Raw genomic sequence first — 22,139 nt, 5'->3', positions numbered from 1 at the left:
AACAATGATGAGTGGTGATAGTAAGGTGACTAAAGTATTATCCCATTTCTGAGATAATGTTAATTGTGTGCTATAAAAACTAAGCAAGTGGTGTTGCAAAATGTTTCTGATTTTGTTACAAATGTGCTGACAACAGCTCTAACAGTAAATTGTGTTTGACCCTTAATAAATTTACCATCTATCTAAAATAACTTTTAACATTCACCTAAACATTAAATGTCAAGTTTCAAAAATAGAAATAATATTGCATGTAACATGCATCTTTTACTTGGGATTTAAAATATATTTTCTTCCAATAGTTTTCATTCTAATTCACAATAATATATTTTAAGTTCAGTAAAACCAAAATAATGTAGCGTTAGGTTTCTTTCACATTTACTGCCTATTTTTGTGTCTTAATGGAACAGAAAACAAGCAAATTACAAAAAAATTAACACATGTAACAAAGAAATACACACATAAAACACTATTATACTCCCATATTAGTAATCTCCTAATAAGTGATTAATGGTTATACTAGACCTAAAGGAATATTGATGATGACACACTTCCAACAAAAAGGATATTAAAAAAGACTTAAAAACAAAGAAATTATAAAAAGTACATTTTCAGCAAAATTATATACTCCACAACAGAACACAATATATAATCTACAACATCTTGTAGAGTTATAAATAAAGTATTAAGTGTTAGCAACCCAATCTTCACGAATAGCACAAGTAAAGTTGTTAGGTTAGTGATTTAAATCAATAAACTCTATAAAAATCACCACACTTATGATGAGTCTCAAATTACATATATTTTCACACACAAAAATCCCAATCTTCATGAATAGCACAAATAAAGTTTTTAGGTTAGTGATTTAAACTAACTCTAAAAATCACCAAACTTATGACTATCAAATTACATATATATTTTCACACAAAAAAATCGAACTAATCAATCACAAAAATAATGAAAACTGTAAACTAAAAACTTGTGCAAATAATAGGTGTAATCGAAACATTAATTTGAGTTAGTTTAAGTGGTAGACTCCAAAGGTTTTTTAAAACACAAGGGGTAGTGTACGAGGGGCGGATTCATGTACCGGCTTGTCATCCAAAACTTATTGTGCAAGGCACCAGAGGAAGAGGACATATACAAAGTGACATTTCATCTACTATATACTGTCTTTTATATTTTGTGTATTAGTTTCTTTGATAAGCGTTTAAATTTTAGTTATGTACACAGATTACATTTTAACATTTAACCATAGCCACTATTGTACAAGACGGTGTGTTTGTAATCTTGTGCTAGTAAAAAGTGTACCCTTTTCTTTTATTATAATTAGTTTTTTTTTAAATAGAGGTTGGCAGCCTCTTTTAACCTCGCATTTCCCCAGCCACATAAACTACGTATCTATGTGTGAAATGTGTCCAGCACAGCAAGGGGTGAGCTGATACAGTACGATGGTGTAGACTGATAAAAAAAGAGGCAGGTGCCAGTATCCGAACCCACGACTTCGTTGCCTTGGGTCAAAAATCTGAGGCACAACTAGCTGAGCCAACGCCTCATCACGATTTTAATTTGACTGTGATTATAAAAATGCTGTTGGTTTCCTGTCAATGCTCAGTTTGTCACTAATCTTTTGACGTTCAATGTTCCAACCCCCCTGAAGGGTCACATTCGAGTTACCAAAACATAGTGAAGCTTTTGTTTGATCAGTGATGGAAAATGTATCCAATAATATTTAACACAACATAAACTCAACCAAGAGTAAATACTGTGAACAGAGTAGCTACTTACGTTGGAACACCTCCCAAGTGCACGTCGAGTAGTTGTTATACTCGCTCCATACTGAGTCCGCGGCACAACGGTCATCGTCAAACTGTATCCTGACGCAGTAGTTACCTGGCTTCAGGCTGGAGAATCTACATCTCACCACGCTGTCACCCTGCAGACAAACAGTGGTTACTATACAGTCCTTTGAATACCTGCATATTGTTGATTCAATACGGTTACAGTGTAAACTAGTTCAAGCCATAGAGAGTAATGTACAGAGGAAACATATAATTGTGTCTAGCTCTAGTCGCTGGTGTCTAGGGTAAAGTCTAACACTGCCGGTCCTAATCTCCCTCATCGTCCAAGTACTCGCTCACGCTGAAGAAGACCCTATGCCCTGTGCGAGAGAGTCTTTTGCAGTGCTTGGCGCTCAGGCTCTTCCTTGCTTGTCACAAGTATATTTCCTTGTGCTTACATACGCGCACACACAATATATAATATACAAATATACTCTTCCACAGACTGGTAAATATTTCAGAATATATATATAGAATATATATTCAGAATATTTTAAACATAGCCTAATAATAAAAATTACAATCAAGTTAAACTATACAAAAAAACCTTGATACAAGACAAAATGAATAGGGTTTGAACAAAGGTTTTAAACCTTTGTTAAATCTTATTACAATATTATTATACCTATGCGGCGACTGATACAGGCTACGCAAATGGCTGCTAATATGCAAAGTAAATGCAGCACATTCCAATGGATCGGCTGTAACGAATTTATAGTGAACTACTGAGTTTGAGGTGTGTGCCTTCATGGATGATTCAAAATTAATTCACCTTGGGTCACCACCCATCTGTTTTCAACCCCAAGCACCCCCAATACAAGGATGCACTTCTAAATCACTTCCAAATAAAGATAAAATGTCATTCATCTGGTTTATATTAACACGGAAAAACTTTTAAAACATAGTGCATCTTGAAGAATATGTCTCTGAATAAAAATATTCTGAAACTCCTCTTCTCGCCGAACTATGAACAATGTTAGATTCTTTATTGTTTTTCACCATGTATATTTATATTTCTTCTTCCTTTTCTTGTTCAAGTAAATATACGCTGCTAACAACTGTGATTCTTCTATGACGATCAAAGAGCAACTGCACTAGTTAGTACTCACTTGTGTGAGCATCGTGGCATAGGAATCAAGACAAGCGTCTTGGGCCATATGGCTTTGATCGCGTGGCATCAGTCGCCGCATAGGAATTGGACCTTTATATGTACGTTGTTGATGGTATGATAGAATTACAAACCTGATATGAACAGGTTGGTGCTACTGTTTCTCCTTTACCAGTCTTGCACTTAATGTCTGGTGAACCCTGTAAAATTCAAAATATGTTAATACCAACTATAGTACAATATTATACTGTAATCTTGACATAATTTTATGATAAGTTACACAAAGTCAAAATTCTTTACTTTTAGTACGGAATCCTGCAAATACACCATAATAGTTGGCGACATGTAGGAAAAGTAATGTAATATTTCTTTAAACAATAACTTAAATAAAATGAGGATAATCCTCACAGAAACTAATTACTGCTTCAAATGTATAATGAAATTCAATACACATGATCATAATTCATATAATTTTGTAAACGTTTAAATCTGTGTTTTTTTATCAGTTCCATAATTATTTTAAATATATTTACCTACGACCGTTTTTTAAAGTAGCCTTTTCAGTTCAGTTCTTAGAACTGAAAAGTTTTACATAACAATATATATATATTGTTATATATGTATTTATTTAGTACCTAATACATTTCATAATAAATGTAATTTTATTAGTTAAGACTTGGCCAATGCATAATATTTGTTAATCTGGCTTAGTAAAGGACTTTGACTTTGGATTTTGAATTTTTTTACAGAATAGTTTACTTTCATAACAGCATAAAAAACTGAGGGTATACTCATAACAACACGGGTAATGGACTAATGAGGTTCAAGGGTAATGATTCAAACTTCAACTAATCAGCTGTTCAGGCCAATTTAATTGTTAAGAGGTGCAATTAGTGTTTGGTACAACAATGTTTCTTTATATCACTGTCAGTGGTAATGAGAGGTTATAAACAAAAACATAACCTCTCTTAGATGTTATGAGTAGTGATTTTTAGTAATTAAAACACTGTCGTTTTAACACTCGCCAAGTCTCGTACCTTAAATTTTCTACTTGTGTCGTTAACATTATCTTTACACAATCGTTACGTAAACTGCTATTATGATGGCTTTAACTGTAGGAAGGACTATGTTACAAGCTTCATTAGGATCTAACAACAACAGTGAAAGGCGGATGATTTCAACATTTACAAGAAGACAAAAGCACAGCTTGTACATGATGCCCACAAATAATAAATTAAATACAATAGAGTAAACAGTAAAATAAAAATGATTTTGCTTTCATAACATCATAATCTATAATCATTTAATAATCCTAATAAGGCCTCTATAATCTACCTACACAACACTCACTGAAACTTGGATTGAATATGCAGTCAATAGTTTATACCCCATGAACGTTACAATTTGTAAGGCTTGAAACAATTTGAAAACTACGGTAACTGATATTTAGTGGTGGTTCTAGGAACTTGTCAAAGGAACCACCGGGGGGATGGGGGGATGTTCCACACCCCTCCTCCCTTTGCAAATTTGGTATTTTTAAACTAGTTTTGTGACTTTCTAAAGCCATTTTTAACGTCTAAAACTGTGTCCAAAAATCTGCATTATTTAGGAAAAAATGTATGTTTAAATTTATTTTTCCATGGTCAAATGGGGCTTTAGCCTCCTCTTGGAACCACTACTGCTATTTAACAATTCATAATTTAATTGATCAATTACAATAACCAAAAATATTATCTCTTAAAACTATCCGCTATTGGACACTCGTCTACACCTAGTGAGTATTGATCGTTCAAGAAGTGACATCCAGATTGAGTCAGATTTTGTAAATGCTATCGTGACCGTGCAAGCCGATGCCAGGACAACAACATACGTAATCGTGGTCCCTGAAACTGGATTCAGTTACGACATTTCAAGAAACATCATGAGACAATTGTAAGCGATTTCTAGGATATCACTGACAAGAAAATGGAAAACTAAAAAAATATTATTTTTGCCTTAGATTGAAGAGGGGTGAGGCTGAACTGGTCCCATAAAAGTCTATATTAATTCTCGGAGTAGGACGAACATAATACCCTACTGGTGAAAGTAGAGGTGGGTCTCCATTACCTCCCAATTTTTATTTCCATAAGTCTATATTGGATCCCAGAGTAGGACTAACATATATATACTATACTGGTGGGAGTGCGTAGAGACACTCATCGTTATTGGTCCAGAATTGGCTTTTCCCTACTTCTTACTAAAGAGAGATATTACATTTAAACCGATTTCATAATTTGAGGGCATCCTGTACTGAAAAATTACTACCATAACTACTTAACTGTCTAAAAATAAAAATAATCTTACCAAACACGTAACACAGGATGCAAGTGATATTCCGGTATTTCTACAGGCATTGTGTCCAATTGAGGTATCAATACCATAACTGATAGAAATGTGTGAGGAAGACGGAACAAACGGGTAGTTGGCTTGCATTGTCACACTGAAAATGCAAATCATGCTAGAACTCGAGTAAACAAAATCAAAGTTGAATTTAAATTTTCCACCGCGGTGATTTCCCCAACTAAATTTGATTATGAAGTGTACAATAAAAGCATGTGTAAAGCAAACAGGCATAACAATTGACAATGATGGAGTATGAGGGTTATTGAAACAATGCCAATATTTTGTAAATAACTTCTTAATCAGAATAGTATGTGTGAAATTTTACGGAAAATAATTTAATTTTAAGTATATGTCTAATAATACATTAAACCTATATTTACACATACTGTTTCAACAAGACAGTAAATACAGATGAAAGATGGTAAGTGGTGATCGATTGGATGGTCCAATCAAAATGACCACCAACAGCTGTTGCTATTTACTGTCTTGTTTAAACAGTAAAAGTGAAAATATATGTTTCAAATTTTACAAAAAATATTTATTTACTTTCCATAACTTTTTATAAAAAGGGTATAATGTAAATTTTTTTCAAGTTGATTTTCAACAAATATTTTTTTAACTGAAAATATAAACACTCACACATTAGGATTTGACTAAGCATTTAATGTGTGGTACTTTTTAAAACATTGAAAAATTACAAACTTGTCCAGTGGCAAGAGATGACTAAAAACATGACTCTAATACAACAGATTTAACAGGCTAAAAACAAAAACATGCACAATATTACGACACAACATCCAAGATTAGCACAATACAAATTTCAAACATCCAATATTAGCACAATACAAATTTCAACAGCAAAGTGTGAAAATGTAGCATAACATTCACAAAGACTGAGTGCAACAAAATAGTAAATACATAACTACAAGCATTTATAAATGGAAAGGGATAACAAGAGTCAAAGTTAAATCAGTGAGGATGAACAACAACATGTATACGGTGGTTTTTATCTCTGGAATAACAAAAGACTATTATAGCATCTTTTATGTCACGTCAAACTTCTTAGTACCAAAAACTGAAGGAGATTAATTTTGACACTCTCTGGAGGCTGAATCAACTATGTTATATTTAAGTAAAAAATGGCTACAGCCGTTCCATATAGATGGGATGTCAACTTCAGTACCCAAATTCAATGGTGTTACCCGTGTGGTTCATTTGTTGAAAACCGTATTGAATATTTTCTGAGCCAAAACAAATAGGAGTCGCATCCTCTTTGAAAAATCTGTCTGAATTTCCGAGAACTACTCTTCAACAAAACTGAATCAATCCAAACCATAAGACACCTACTATGGGACATGCTACTAACGGAGACAACAACTAAAGCGGAGCAAGGAAGAGGTCTTACGACGGAGCCAGAGGTATTGAGGTAGACCCTAGCGGGGGTTCCACCTCCCCCGTCCGGCGGAGTCAAGTTAATCAGCTGTAGGCGAGTGAAAAACACACGGTTCATGTCTAAGTAGTTGACCAGCACTCTAACCTCAGAACCGCTACAAACAAAACAGTGGTTACTGGCAAACCAAACACATACACACACACACACATACATAAATTCATATCTCCTCGGCAAGGGTATTAAGGGAGTTTCTAAAACCTACTGAAACTCAAGTCAAGCAGAGGTTATAACATTTACCCTTCAAAATCATGTTAAACATTAAGTGGTCTTGTTTGACAGCCTTTAAAAAATACCACATGTTGAAAGGCGGTCGGAGAGGCCCCCTACTTGCGAAAACATGGGCTAAAATCATTCAATCAACCTGTATAAAATTAAATAGTGCTATCAATTAATTATTGGCTCCATTAAAACCAAGTATTTCATCATAGAGAATCTTTTTATGTCTGAAAATTCTCATGTATGCTCCAAAAGTATCTTTTATGGAGGTAATTAGATAATCAATTTCCCATAAGTGATATAATTATTTTTGGTACATTGCTATCACGCAAAGTTTACACTTACAATTAAAATTGATAGAAATAAAAAAAATATGTTAGAATCCAAACCAAAACTTGCCCTAAATTATTTAGTGCTGTAAAATATTTCAAAACCTTTTTAAATTATTACTAAGTGCTATTTCCTCGTGTTGCCATAGTTCAGCGTTTAGCCAAATGCAAATGCTGCGCTATACAAGGTGTTTCCGAATTGTCTGGACATATTTTGTGGACTTGTTCCCTGGGCTAAGACAAACATAAAACACCATATAAGTATGGGTCTAAAGTGCCTAGATTTCCGCCAGTTGGTATGTTTGTGATTTTTATAGGCCTAAATTATTTTATATCTTAGACATTTTTCAAGATAGAGATTTAAAATTTGGTATGAATGTGTAGTTCTAAAAGTAAAAAGAGCTGTGAAAGTTTCGTTTTAATATCTCAAGCCGTTTCAATATGGCGGCCATTTAAAAACTTTAATGCCAAATTTCATTAAAACCGTAAATATTAAGAAACTTCTTTACCTTACCAAAAAGATAGAGAATGTTAATACAAATCAAATGAGACCTTGTTGGTTAATATCGGATGACAAACAATCCAGTTATAAGTTTTTTCTACATTCGGTTATGCAATTTAGTAGGATTACCATACTTGAGAACATGGTAGTCCTATTAAATTGTGTAACCGAATGTAGAAAAAAAAACTGATAACTCAGTTATTTTTCATCAGATTTTAACAAACAAGGCCTCATTTGATTTATATTAGAATTCTCTATCACTATCTTCCCGGTAAGGTTAAAGATTTTCTTAATATTTACGGTTTTCATGAAATTTGGCATTAAAGATTTTAAATGGCCGCCATATTGAAACGGCTTGAGATATTGGAACGAAATTTTCACAGTTCTTTTTACTTTTAGAACTACACATTCATACCAAATTTTAAATCTCCATCTTGAAAAATGCCCAAGATATAAAATAATTTATAAAAATCACAAACAGACCGACAGACAGAAATCTAGGCACTTTAGACCCATACTTATACGGTGTTTTATGTTTGTCTAAGCCCAGGGAACAAGTCCACAAAATATGTCCAGACAATTTGGAAACACCCTGTATAAATGAGTTGTCTTCATTATCATAATGCATATTTAGCTCCTAACAACATACACTTAACTAGTGTTCATTACTAAAGTACTGGGGTGGTCCTTTGTATAACTATAGTCTGTTCGGGGAGAACATCACACTGGCATTGGCCTGGCCTCTCCAACCGCATCTTAAGAATGAGAAATGATGAAAGTTCCAAGATATACATATGTACAGTTATATACGCTGTATATCATTAATAACAACTGGATTAGAGAGAAAGTTTAGCAACCAATCTATTGGAAAACTATTCTACTGTACCTGGGACCTCGGTGCCTAACTTTCCCTTGCTTATATTTTACACTATCAACCACACAAACCCCAAAAGTGCTGTACAATAAGTGCCAGATAAGAAAAATTATGATTATATAGAAATGTTAATAGTGGGGATGGGTAGCAGAAAAATATTTCAGTTCTGGTGGAGAACATGTCACTTGGGGTGGTGATAATATTGATTTTTCTCATGTTTGACCCTCAAATCATAAAATTTCCCAATTTGTCTCTAAACCATTTTGAAGAGCTAATAATTTAGCATATTGAAGTGTTTTTATATGGTTATTGGTTATGTAGAAATTCAAAAAATTGTAAATTTTAAATACTATGTAATTTTTATGGAGAATAACATAGTAGAAGGCCGCCAACCTCAAAAAAAAAAAAAAAAAAAAAAAAAAATTACTTGTTTAAGATTGTTTGTTGACAACCTGGGCTGAGATGTTGTATTCAAGCACTTTAATATCAAATTATCAAATTTCATTAAAATCGGTTCAGGCATTCCGGTATTATAACCAATTCATGGCGACCCAGCATCCTCTTACAGCCGCTATCTTGATGACATCGATGACATCATTACGGACGACGGAGGTCCTTAAAAGTTTGGGTCTGGGCGGTTTTACGTTCAGAGACTTGTATACTATAACCACCTCAAGTGGCATGTTCTCTGCCAGAACTGAAATATTCTGCCACTTTATACAACTATACAACCCCACTACAAGTAAGAAAAGAACGCTCTTTCACATTCACACCACCTTAAAACTGTAACTGCAAACTCACAAAGCAGAAATCTATTCATCTGAATAAATCAATACTAATTTGAATTTTGATTTATTATAATTTTAAATAAGTTTGACATTTGGTTTAGCATTCAAGAAAAGCAATGATACAAAATTTACTCATTAAGTTTTGGAACAGCTGTGTTCATTACAGTCTATACTGAAGTGATTCTACTACAAAAATAACAGGTAACAAAAACTAAATTAAAAATATATTAAAAAATGTATTAAGTCATTAAATTTCAATAACAGACTAAGATAGCCAAGATATTGTATTTGAATTTGTGATGAAAAAAATAGACATAAACACAATTTTAAAAAGTGATTCCAAAATTGTATTAAGTATCCTAAAAAGCAAAAATTGTTTATATGAGTCATGACTAAGTATTATTGGTATTATTCAGTTCACTCCATTACCTCATTTGTACCTACAGACTATTACTAGCAGTCATTATTACAATTTCAGATTTTGACCACCAAAATAAATCAAACAAATCAAATTGGGTCAAATTGGTCAAATTGGAATTTAGCTTAATTTATTTATAACCATCGTAGAGAACGTGCATAGACAGATTGCATGCAACTATCCTGCATGATAAATATACAAAAGTTAAAAGGTTGTAATCAGTGTTGGATTTACCATTAATAGGCAGACTAGGCCAGAAGCCACTGAATTTTTATTTTCTAAAATTAACAAATCATCACTGTGATTAGTGGGATTACAGGAGATGTTTATGATCTTACCATGATCAAATAGAAACTCCACAAGGGATGAGGCTTCTCGTGTTAATTTGGCCTATGGCCGCAAGTACACTAAATGAGGCGCTGGTTGTAATAGAAAAGGTTATATTTAATTTTAAAGAATTGGTTTTTCTTGTGACAATGTTATGTCATACCTAGTTATTTATCCAATAGTGTACCATTTATACATGACCGTAAAATAATCACAGTTTTAATAATACATTTGGTTTTAAATCAATTCCTGGCAATCAATGTTCAATAATTGAAGGATTTATCCCACAGTTGAAATTTGAGACTACCAAGTATCCAAAATATTTTACAAAATGGTTTGTAGTGGTTTACAAACCTGGCAGAGTTCCACTCAAGATGAAAGATGGGGCTGTGCATGGTATTGATGGGTGTCTTGACATACTGCATGGTGACTGCTACAGCACTAGACACCAAGTCCTGGTACGCCTTCAGGTGCCTCTTGGGAGTAACAAACAGCTGGTAACAGGCAGTGAACATGTGTCTGAACTCTACCACACCTCTCTGTGAACATAACCAATGGTGTTGTACTGTTGCACTGTTGATAAACTCAAAGGATTACTTTGGAGGAAAACAGTAGGGAGAGTAGTCCTTTTAATGTATCTGATAAAAAGTAGGCTGTCACTGACTTATTGGAACATTTTAACTGTTAAATAAAAAACAAGGTTACCAAAACCAAAGTAAAAAAATCAGATTGATTGGGAAAATTAGCTAAGCAACAGGGTCTGCAATGGAATAGGTAATTAACCCACCTTGGCTTGAGCTCAGGAATATTAAATAAAAAAAACAACTATTGATTATTTAAGAAAAAGATTTAGTGTATATTTTGTATAGATAAATATACAGTTGTATATTTCAAGAGACAGTATGAAAAAATGTAAAAACGGCTGTTTTAGATATCTTTGAATCAAAACTGGCTTTAAATTCCAACAGTTGATTGACAACAAAAAAAGTTAGTCTGAAATGGCCTTTGCTACCATTAAGTTGGGTATTTAGGGTGTTCCTGTATATTTTGAACTGTTTAGTATGAAGTGCAACAAGAAAGTGCAGTCAAGTAATATGAAAGCAAAGGTGTTTAAAGCCTGGTGTGTATCCTCTAAGTACAATTATGGGGTGAAAAAAACGGACGTTATCACGACACAACAGTTATCTCAAAACAAAAAAATAGCCTATGACTCTCAACCGTCCTCAGAGAGGGTCGTGTGATTAAATTACTATAGTTGCTTGTATGAATGAGTAATAGACATACCTGAGTGCACTGGTCGTGACATGATGTATCCATGCAGTTACGTATGCTGACTTCCCTCTTGGAATGCTTATAGAAGTCTTCAGTGTTGGAGGGACAATTAGACGCCTCGTGTACCATCAATGTGAGGTCATACCCAGTGTAGTTACATCTCTGAGGCAGCAGAGGGTATGTCACCTAGACAATGTCACAGCCTTTAACCATCTTGTTTACGTTATTTCAAAAATTATAAATACTAGCACTAAAAATCGGTTTTTTACCTCTGTCAACAGCTCAACGCATTGTAACTTGGGTTACGGCTATTTCAGCATTACAATGCCATATTTAAACACTTAGAAGATTTAGCTGAAACAATGTCGTCATAGTTTGTGATATGAGTTTACAACACATTGACAAAGGTAAAACCTTTTTTTAGCGAATTTCCCATATAGGGAATAAGCTATTACCGTAGTACTCATGGTAAGACCTGGACGCGGGACCAATTTTTTTTTCGTTTTGAGGTCCCTAGAGGCCAAAAACACCATCCGTTCAAATTCATATATATATATTTATGTGTCCGTTAGCGCGATAACTAAAGCAAAAATGATCCGATTTTGATTAAATTTGGTACAAACGTGTAAACCTACGTTTATTCGAACGAGTTTGCAATCTACCATGATCGGACCATGGGAACGGGGGTTTACGGGGACTTTTATGGGGTAAAAATAGGTTTTTCCCATTTTTGACCCAAAAAACATAAAATTTAGCAATTTCTTTCCAAACCATTTTGTAGAGCTTAAAAAAACAAATAATTTAGTATATTGAAGCGTTATTATGCGCCTAATGGTTACGGAGAAAATTCAAAAAAAATTTAAATTTAAAATTCCTATGTTATTCTTATGGAGAATAAGTAAACTAATGTAATTTGCTTGTTTATGATTTTGATCAAATTTGGAAAATGTTTTTATTTCTTACTAACTACTAACATTTAAAAAAAAAAAAAAAAAAACAGTTTTACCCTCCCTGATGCAGCAAACCTAAGTAGGCCTACTTGTTAAACTAATTCTATTTAAATCGGGAATAAATGTTATATTTTTAAGTAGACATTTCAGTGTAAATCCAATCAGTCAAATGGAAATTCGCTTAGTCTGCAGGTTTGCTGCGGCGGGGGTATTTTAATTATATCACAGCTCAGGGGCTAAAAACATGAATTTAATGATTCTAGCAATCATATACTAGCCATGTGTTCAACTTATATTGAAGTTGATCAAAAACTTACGAAATCTTTGTTTACAAGTTGGTAGTCTTTTACCTTGCACTCAATGGTCAACATAGGCTCTAACCTGTCTATGAAACACATCGAGCAATGCGCAGGGCTGAGCCGGTACAATAAAAGAATGAGCTGTGGAAAAAATTAGTGGCGACAACTCATAACTCGCTACAGACTCACCAATGCCTAAATTGGTGAATACAGAGACATATTTTAACACTGTCAATCAACTCACAAGACAGTAATTTCACTCTATTATGTAAATTATTCATTTGAAAGTAAAAATATTGGGAGTCAATATGATGTAATATACTATTATTTTTGTCCTTTGAATTTTACACTATATGGTGGTTTTGATTTTAAATAGTCGATATGTCATTAGTTGCTGTAATCTCCTAACGGTTAGCTCTGGTTAGGTTTGTTGATCTGCGCAAATGACAAGATTCTATAGAGTACCACTAATCTGGCAAATTCCCAAATGATTAACCAAGAGGTCAAATTATTACAGCTTTATTCTAAAGAAAACTCATTTTTCTAGATTAGGAAAATTAAATTCAAGGGCAAGTGGTATTGAGTATTTCATTTTACACGGAATAATTCTGCAATGAAAATTAAAATATACAGCCTATTGGGTGCTTTGTTTTTACTTTCACCCCAAATACATAGTATTTGAAGAAAAGTTGCCTATTGTTATTGTCTCAATTTTCAAATTTGAGTTTTGGACAGTTATGAACAAATAGTAAAAATCTTTACTATTTGTTCAAAACAGTGATCATGGCCATAGAGCCGAAACATGTTACAGTAGTTATTCAATAAAGGTTCTAAATATTTAATTATTTATTTCATTTACTAATAATAATAATAGCCCTTAATAGTGAACGATATATTTATTCAATATATATGCCTACATATATAAAAATTTGAACGAATGGTGTTTTTGGCCTCTGGGGACATCAAAATGAAAAAGTAAATCGGTCCCAAGCCTAGGTCCTACTGTGCCACCTCAGTAATAGCTACTTAATAAAAAAAAGGAATAGGGAAATTAAGGGAATAGGGTAATAGGGAAATTCGCTAAGAGTGATGTGTATGTAGTAGTGGAATGCCTAGTTAAATTTTACCATAAAACAGGAGTAGCCAGGAGACTTTACTAGTTTTAAACCTAATTGATATACCTGCATGGTGCCAGAGACAGGGTCTTGAAGTTTCCAACATAGCACCAACGACTGTAGCTCGCTGCCATCGCAGAGGTTGAACGGCAACGTGGACAGGTAGTCACAGTCTGTAACAAACACACTTTGCTCATCAAACAAGTCAATATTACATGTACTTTGTTGAAGGGAAATATACTAAAGCCCTTCTAACTTCTAACTAACTCTTCTCAAACTTCTATTGTAACACACCAGTGCACTCACTCTTAACCAAAACTTACCCTCATGGATATCGTAAATGGTTGGTTAAACCAATAAGTTATAAAATTTAGTGTGGATAAACTAACCTCGGTGGTTATTCCAAGCAATGTTTGATCTAGGGTTGACTGAGAGAGAATCTACTGTAGTATCTTTTGGTCCTATCGTATATACCAGCTATCTATTGGTAGTTTAAAATTTGTATGTTGGTTTTTTTTAGTTTTTATCAAGTTATACATAGGTGAAACATTCTTCAGGCTTTAAGCATGTAGAGTAATTACAGCCATAATTTTCACATTGTAGCTTCACTATCTTAAGGAGTGATAGTACTAGCAAGCACTACACATAACACAGAAGAGATGGTAGGTACACAACATTATAACTTTTTTTCATTTGAGCAGCTCATTAAAACTTAGGCTTTAACAGTCTTAATTATTAAGGAACCCTGTGTAGCAAAATTGCACACTATGCGAATTACTATTTTCCTAACTGAAGGCTTTTATGACTTGTATATCTCTTTAAAATGTAAGATAATTCCCTATTTAATAACAATAATGAGTACTTGGATCTGCTACACATAGATAAATTTGCAAGGTTGTTCAAAAATAATCCATAAGCAAGCGAACTACAATAGTTTACTTATTTTCCATATCAATAAAAGGAGAATTTTAAATGAACAAAAACGTTAAAACGACTAAACTATTTGTTTTTAGCGAATTTCCCATATAGGGAATAAGCTATTACCGTAGTACTCATGGTAAGACCTGGACCCGGGACCAATTTTTTTTTTCGTTTTGAGGTCCCTAGAGGCCAAAAATACCATCCGTTCAAATTCATATATATACAGGGTGAGTTGCTACTAAGTGCGTTAATTTTTACCAGTTATTCTACTCACTAAAAGGAACAAAAAATGACAAACAAAAATTTTCCATCCCCACTCGTTATGCTGTAATGGCTGATTATGTGAATTTTTAAAATTACCTGTAGTAGCTTCACTAAAACGAGCATAGAAATTAAGCCAATACACGTACAGCATAATAAATTATACCAATTAAAAGAGCGTTCAATTTCCTACAAAACCATTGCAACACCGTTAACATACAACTATATTTTCACCGTTGTATGTCTCACATAACATAAAAAAAGAAGTTTCAAAATTAATTCTTTACAACTTCAAAGTAGTTTTACAACTATACATACTAATGTGACGTTTTGTCAAATTACGTAAAAAACTTTCCCATTTCATGCCCTTTAAAATTATGTAACCCATAAGGTTATTGCTGTATTAAAAGTTCGAAAAATTAGGTCAAAACCGCGTCAAGGTCAGAGTTTTCGGAATCAAAACATTGAACCAAATGTAATACAGTATCTGTTAATTTCTTTGCTATCTTATAATCAGCTGACATCTGATCAGCTGGGTGTTAAACTTTGTTTACAAAACCAGCTGATTTCAATTGTTGGCTTGTAAACATTTAAATTATTAACTATTTCATGAACATACTTGGAAAATATTTTAATTGTTTAGTGCTATGTCGGTGTTCACCAACAAAGTATCTTGATATGATTTTATATCCGTATATGTTCTCAAATGCAGCTGTAATATGACGTGAATACAGTCGTCAGTTTCCTAATAGGTGTCTTTCAAATGAACGAACATTCATCAGTGTCCATACAAGTTCCCATGGGCACTAAACATCATTCTGTTGGGAACGTGATACAAGATGTGTATTGTGTATGTGTTTAAGAAGCTGTGTCAGATGTGTTGGGGTGGTTTGAGGACGATCCACGGACAAGAACAATGACAGTTTCTCGTGACTTAGGTATTTCTCAGCTATTGAGAAAGGAAAAATTGCATCCCTACCATTTTACACGAGTACAGATTATTGAACCAAGAGATTGTCTTGTCTACAGAGACTTCAGTTATGTCGCTCTGTTAGTTGACTTGATCATCGTGACTTCCTCAAGTCGATTTTGTAGACAGACGAATCCAAGTTTACTCGGGATTGTATTTACAACATCCATAATGGACATCACTATGCTACAGAAAACCCACATGTGATACACCAGTGTCGAAACCAAATAAGATTTAAGTTAAATAGATTACTCTAAAGTTAGTTGGCCCTTTCATTGATCTTCCATATTCATTAAACTGCTGTCAGTATCTCAACGTCCTTACTGATACTCTACCAAGGCTCATTGAAGACGTCCCGTTGGATGTACGTAAGCGAATAGTTTAGCAAGCATATAGTGCACCTCCCCACTTCAACAATGGGGTGCGAATTTACATTGGAAATACTTTCCCAATGTGGATTGGAAGAGGCGGATCAATTGCTTGGCCACCACAGTCACAAGACTCCAATGGACTACTACGCTTGAGGTTACCTCAAACAGGAAAATTACCGAACACTAGTTCAAACAGCGGATGAGCTAAGAAATCGGACTTAAGCTTCCAACCTTCTTCAAGAGGAGCTAAAATTAAAGGCAACAGTGAGAAACTTTCGGAAAAGACCATATTTATGACCACATGTATTAGAGCAAAAGTGGTGGACATTTTGAAAACTTACTTTGATTAAAAATCTAGAAACCAGACTTTACAGGATTCATTTCGTTTATTTGTACAAATGTATTAACCTAGATTTTTGTCAAATTTATTTTGAATTTTTGTCATAGAATTATAAAATAATGAAATAGTTAATAATTTAAATGTTTACAAGCCAACAATTGAAATCAGCTGGTTTTGTAAACAAAGTTTAACACCCAGCTGATCAGATGTCAGCTGATTATAAGATAGCAAAGAAATTAACAGATACTGTATTAGATTTGGTTCAATGTTTTGATTCCGAAAACTCTGACCTTGACGCGGTTTTGACCTAATTTTTCGAACTTTTAATACAGCAATAACCTTATGGGTTACATCATTTTAAAGGGCATGAAATGGGAAAGTTTTTTACGTAATTTGACAAAACATCACATTAGTATGTATAGTTGTAAAACCACTTTGAAGTTGTAAAGAATTAATTTTGAAACTTCTTTTTTTATGTTATGTGAGACATACAACGGTGAAAATATGGTTGTATGTTAAAGGTGTTGCAATGGTTTTGTAGGAAATTGAACGCTCTTTTAATTGGTATAATTTATTATGCTGTACGTGTATTGGCTTAATTTCTATGCTCGTTTTAGTAAAGCTACTACAGGTAATTTAAAAAATTCACATAATCGACCATTACAGCATAACGAGTGGGGATGGAAAATTTTTGTTTGTCATTTTTTGTTCCTTTTAGTGAGTAGAATAACTAGTAAAAATTAACGCACTTAGTAGAAACTCACCCTGTATATATATTTATATATATATATATATATATATATTTATATATGTGTCCGTTAGCGCGATAACTCAAGCAAAAATGATCCGATTTCGATGAAATTTGGGACAAACGTGTAAACCTACGTTTATTCGAACGAGTTCGCGAACCAGCATGATCGGACCATGGGAACGGGGGTTTATGAGGGCTTTTATGGGGTAAAAATGGGTTTTTCCCATTTTTGACCCAAAAAACATAAAATTTTGCAATTTCTTTCCAAACTATTTTGTAGAGCTTAAAAAAACAAGCAATTTAGTATATTGAAGCGTTATAATGCGCCTAATGGTTACGGAGAAAATTCCAAAAAAAAATTAAATTTAAAATTCCCATGTTATTCTTATGGAGAATAAGTAAACTGTTGTAGTTTGCTTGTTTATTAACATATTTTGCCCAAATTTGGAAAATGTTTTTATTTCTTACTAACTACTAACATTTTACATAAAAAACACTTACCCCCCCCTGTTGCAGCAAACCTAAGTATGTGTTAAACTGATTCTATTTAAATAGGGAATAAATGCGATATTTTTAAGGAGACATTTTAGTGTAAATCCAATCAGGCAAATGGAAATTCGCTTAGTCTGCAGGTTTGCTGCGGCGGGGGTATTAATCTATGCAAAATATTTAGAAATAAATTGTAAAAATATATGCTTTTAGCTTAAATGTTTAATTTGAACAGATGGTGTTTTTAGCCTCTAGGGAAAGTAAATTGGTCCAGGGTCCAGGTCTGACCAAGAGACCTACAATAATAGCTTATTCCTTACAAGGGAAATTTCCAAAAAGTTTTCAGAGCGATTAGATTGTGGCTTGAGGACAAATTTTAAAGAACAAAAATCTAGTAAAGTACCTAATATCAAAAATACAAAATAATACAATGCTTAAAACATAATTTTAAAAACATCACAACAAACATCTTTTAACCTTTGTTGTATCTTTTTGTAAAATAGAGTTACAGTGGAAAAATAAATTAATTGGATTGAACAACTAGTTAACAGGATTAAAATCATAATTTGTCCGACTCCACAGTCCCTATCTAGCCTTATTTCATCAATTTTTAGTATTTTTCTACAACTCTATATTTCTCACTGTACATTACAGCCTCACCAAATTATAACCAGATACTCATCAACATTCGCCGTAATTACTTGGTGTAACAAGTCATTACTACTGGCTGCCGTGCAAGAGCATTTACGCCTCTCTGCACCCGTATTTACGACACACCCAAATATAACGTAAATTATAAAACCTTTAAAATGTCCTGTAAAACTTTGACACGGTGTAATATTTTTGTAGCAAAACTAAATGAAATTTCAGAAGCGTCCGTTGCAAAGGGAATTTCAACCTAAAAAATTGTCAATCTCAAAATAGGATCTCAGAACAGCTCATAGTTGCAATCTTCTCCAATAAACTATCAAAGATCCAAATTAAATAAATTTAAAACAGGACAGAAGATATTATTAATATTGTCAAGTGCCTTACTATCTAGATCCTCTTTGTTGATTATAAAGGAAAAATTCAATGTTTTGGAGGTAATTTAGTCATCTTAAGTGTACATACCTTTTGCCGTCAATATTTTTGGGCGACTTGTTTTCAAAAAACAGTTTCATTTTCATGCCTCTTCTCTTCTTGCATAATATTGTGTTAAACGTTGTTTGTGCCTATTCAGGCATTGTCAAAAGATCTCCTATCAAGAATGCTTCATCCATTAACAGAGGAGTCAAATTACACTCAAACAAATTACAAAAAGGACAAAACACACGATAAACATTTAAAATTTAAATTAGGCATATTATTAACCGGTTATTAAAGTCTACCTCTGTACTAAATGTTAAATATTTTTCGTGCGTTTTGTCCTTTGTGTATTCTTTTGAATGTAACTCGGTAAAATAACATTTTAACTCGGCGACACAAGTGTCACCCATCGACTATGGGTGGTGCCGGCATTTATTTAAACAATTCACTTTTTAAATGTATAAAAATTAAAAAAATAACATTATGTAAAAATTTTAGAGTATTGAGCTATGATTTTGGCCCAAGATGATGTGAAGGGAGCCTTGGCCTGTTACAACGTTCAAGAATACGTAATTAAGTGTGAGATTACTTCTTTTAATCTATGACTAGCGTACATATGTTGCTCGAATTCGAGCAATTGCAATGTATTACAGAAGTTATTTCAAAACAAATAACAGTCATATTTACAATGAGTTGAAAAGAGTCAACTCAAAGATTACCGGTGTGTAACTCAGACCATGTTTATCTCCGTTATTGATAAACTTAAAGCATTCCGTCCGGTTTTCTCCTTCTCTAAATGCCTCGCTGTACAGGCAACACAGGTCATTGATAGAGGGCCAATTGAGAACGAAAAGTAGTTTTATCGATGTTTTGGAGTAGTGTTAGGGCGCATTTGTAACCTAATAGTTGAGATTGTCCAGGGTCAGCGATAAATGCACAAATTTAAGTTAGAATCATGCTAACACGATCCGTCTTGGGGGTTATGTTTACACAAACTCAAATAGCAAATAAATGTACTCAATGCGTTTCATTGGATTGAAAAATAAATAACAGCAATTAAATTATACAGCTGATCAAAATGTAAACAATTATGTTCTTCATAAGCATAACATGGGAACTTTCAAAGCCACTGGGGCAGAGCCCAAGGGACTTTTAAAAAAATGTAACGCCAGTTTGCAAATCTACGTGACACGCTCTTTTCAATGAGACGTCAATGGATAAAATCGTTTAAGAAATGGAGGAGGAGTTCAACCGACAAATTTTCATGTAGCGTATTAATTATATAGATTATATGGACAATTTACAAGCAAATATACCGGTAATTGAAAAATTCATTAAAATATAATATGTAGAAATGTGTGATTTTCACTTAAATTTATGCAAAAATTTCCTGGTTGGAACCCTCAGACCCTCAGGTAGGTCCAATACCACTGTCGCCCAGTGAAAATCCCTTACAATATGCTCTGGGATGAAGCATTCTTAATATATCACCTGACAATGCCTAAATAGGAAAAACAGGTTGTTACGTTGACTACCACAATTTGAACTGCTGACGTAAAGGTATGTACCTGTTGTCTAAATAAACAGTTCAGCGGCTATACTATGAATTTTAAACAAGAGGATTGAAAATTAAACTGTTGTTTTGAAACTAGCCTCTTGAGACCAAATTATGGTTTACCACGTAAGATATGTAAACCTTATTATATTATGGCATAGATCAATACTGAGAGTAATCCTGAATAAATTCCTTTAAAATGTTTCTCGTTGGAGTTATCTAGCAGCAGGGTTGGCTGTCATTAACTAAAGTGATCTCACTGACTTGTCAGTTAATCATTGTGTTTCAAAGCTCAATCAAAGCCAGCAAGAACAGTAATCACATTACCAGTTGACAAAAGAAAAGTGACTGCGCCAAGCTCCATTGTACATTGCACTCATGAAGATGAGTTTTACTCCCTTAACGGAACTAAACAAAACTACAGTACTTCGTCAGTGAATACAATTAATTGTTTCAAATTTTAAGTTTTGTAAATTATATTTAATAATAGAAAATTGTGTGCAACTTGGACATTATGTTTAAAATTTAAAAAATGTTTAGGAAAATTAGTGTTAACATTGTTTGCATAGCAATTATACGACTGTAAACACTAATTTATTCTGGAGTTTATATTATTCAACTACTGAAATCTACTGAATTATTGAAAGTACAATTAATTAATCAAACCTTACTTCAGAGGGGTTTTAAGGTTTTGTTACTACGTATTCCGAGTTAGAATCTTCCTCCATTTAGGCTACCTTGCGAAATTTTAGTTCAATTTAACTGTTGACAAATAAAAGGTTAAAAGGTTTTTTGTGAGAGAAACTAATCATGTCCAGGGACGTAAGTCATAAACAAATTACTAGCGTTCTAAATACTAACTACCCATAATTATTGTATCATTGTTAAGAATCAAGTACAGAAAGTAATTAAATGGCAGTATATAAATCCGTTCAGAACGCCAGTCGACTACTCGTGAATAGCAAGTGAAAGAAATGTGTACAGGAGGTTGGAGACTGCAATAGAAAGCATTACAGCCACATTCATTTTCTCAAGTATCTCTCAGGATCAAATGACTCTGCATTCATGGTTCACATTCCAAAATGAATGTTGTAGAAAGTTTTAAAGTTGTGACCAGATAAAACATACTAAAATATTTTCATGCTAGACAAAATGTTCCGTCGAATGTTAAATGAGTGTCAAAATGTGATGATTTGTTTATGTGTATGTGTGTGTGGATTTTACTTTCAAATTTATAAGGGGATATTTGTGGGTTCAGGTTTTATAAGTTATTTAGCTATCAATATTGATGCTATCTAACTAACAAACAAGATCGGAGTTTGGACTGTTTTCCTCACAAAGGTAAAATTATTACCATTAAAACACACAAAATTTGCAAAAACAAATAGGAGACTAGGAGAGTTGAAGAAATTATTTATTGAGACAAATAAATTTTACAATACAATTTACGATAGGAATATACATTCTATCAAGACTTTTAATGGTATCCAGAATTTTAAACCTGAATATCAAAGCGTAAAGTAATTATGTAATTTTTAAAAT

At 33.3% G+C, this 22,139-nt stretch overlaps 1 protein-coding gene across 5 annotated transcripts in view; it reads right to left on the bottom strand.

The window, feature by feature from the left end:
- LOC128985619 (uncharacterized) overlaps positions 1–22,139 on the bottom strand; it is a 110,501-nt gene that overhangs the window by 11,592 nt on the left and 76,770 nt on the right. For 4 of the 5 annotated variants that reach the window (XM_054405313.1, XM_054405311.1, XM_054405316.1 and 1 more), the window contains 6 exons: positions 13,938–14,044; positions 11,520–11,693; positions 10,590–10,774; positions 6,734–6,875; positions 3,081–3,146; positions 1,786–1,933 (listed from right to left, as the gene is read on the bottom strand). In XM_054405313.1, coding sequence (XP_054261288.1) covers positions 1,786–1,933; positions 3,081–3,146; positions 6,734–6,875; positions 10,590–10,774; positions 11,520–11,693; positions 13,938–14,044 — 822 coding nt within the window. Of the gene's footprint in view, positions 1–1,785; positions 1,934–3,080; positions 3,147–5,289; positions 5,426–6,733; positions 6,876–10,589; positions 10,775–11,519; positions 11,694–13,937; positions 14,045–22,139 lie in introns of all 5 variants that reach the window. The other variant, XM_054405315.1, reaches the window with a different exon arrangement.

Source organism: Macrosteles quadrilineatus, unplaced genomic scaffold (assembly GCF_028750875.1).
Source record: "Macrosteles quadrilineatus isolate MER2022 unplaced genomic scaffold, UCM_ALF_1.0 Scaffold_2__2_contigs__length_208266976, whole genome shotgun sequence".
In the NCBI taxonomy this organism is placed as follows: domain Eukaryota; kingdom Metazoa; phylum Arthropoda; class Insecta; order Hemiptera; family Cicadellidae; genus Macrosteles; species Macrosteles quadrilineatus.
The sequence above is the reverse complement of the archived record's forward strand: the minus strand, read 5'-3'. Positions and strand labels throughout refer to the sequence as shown.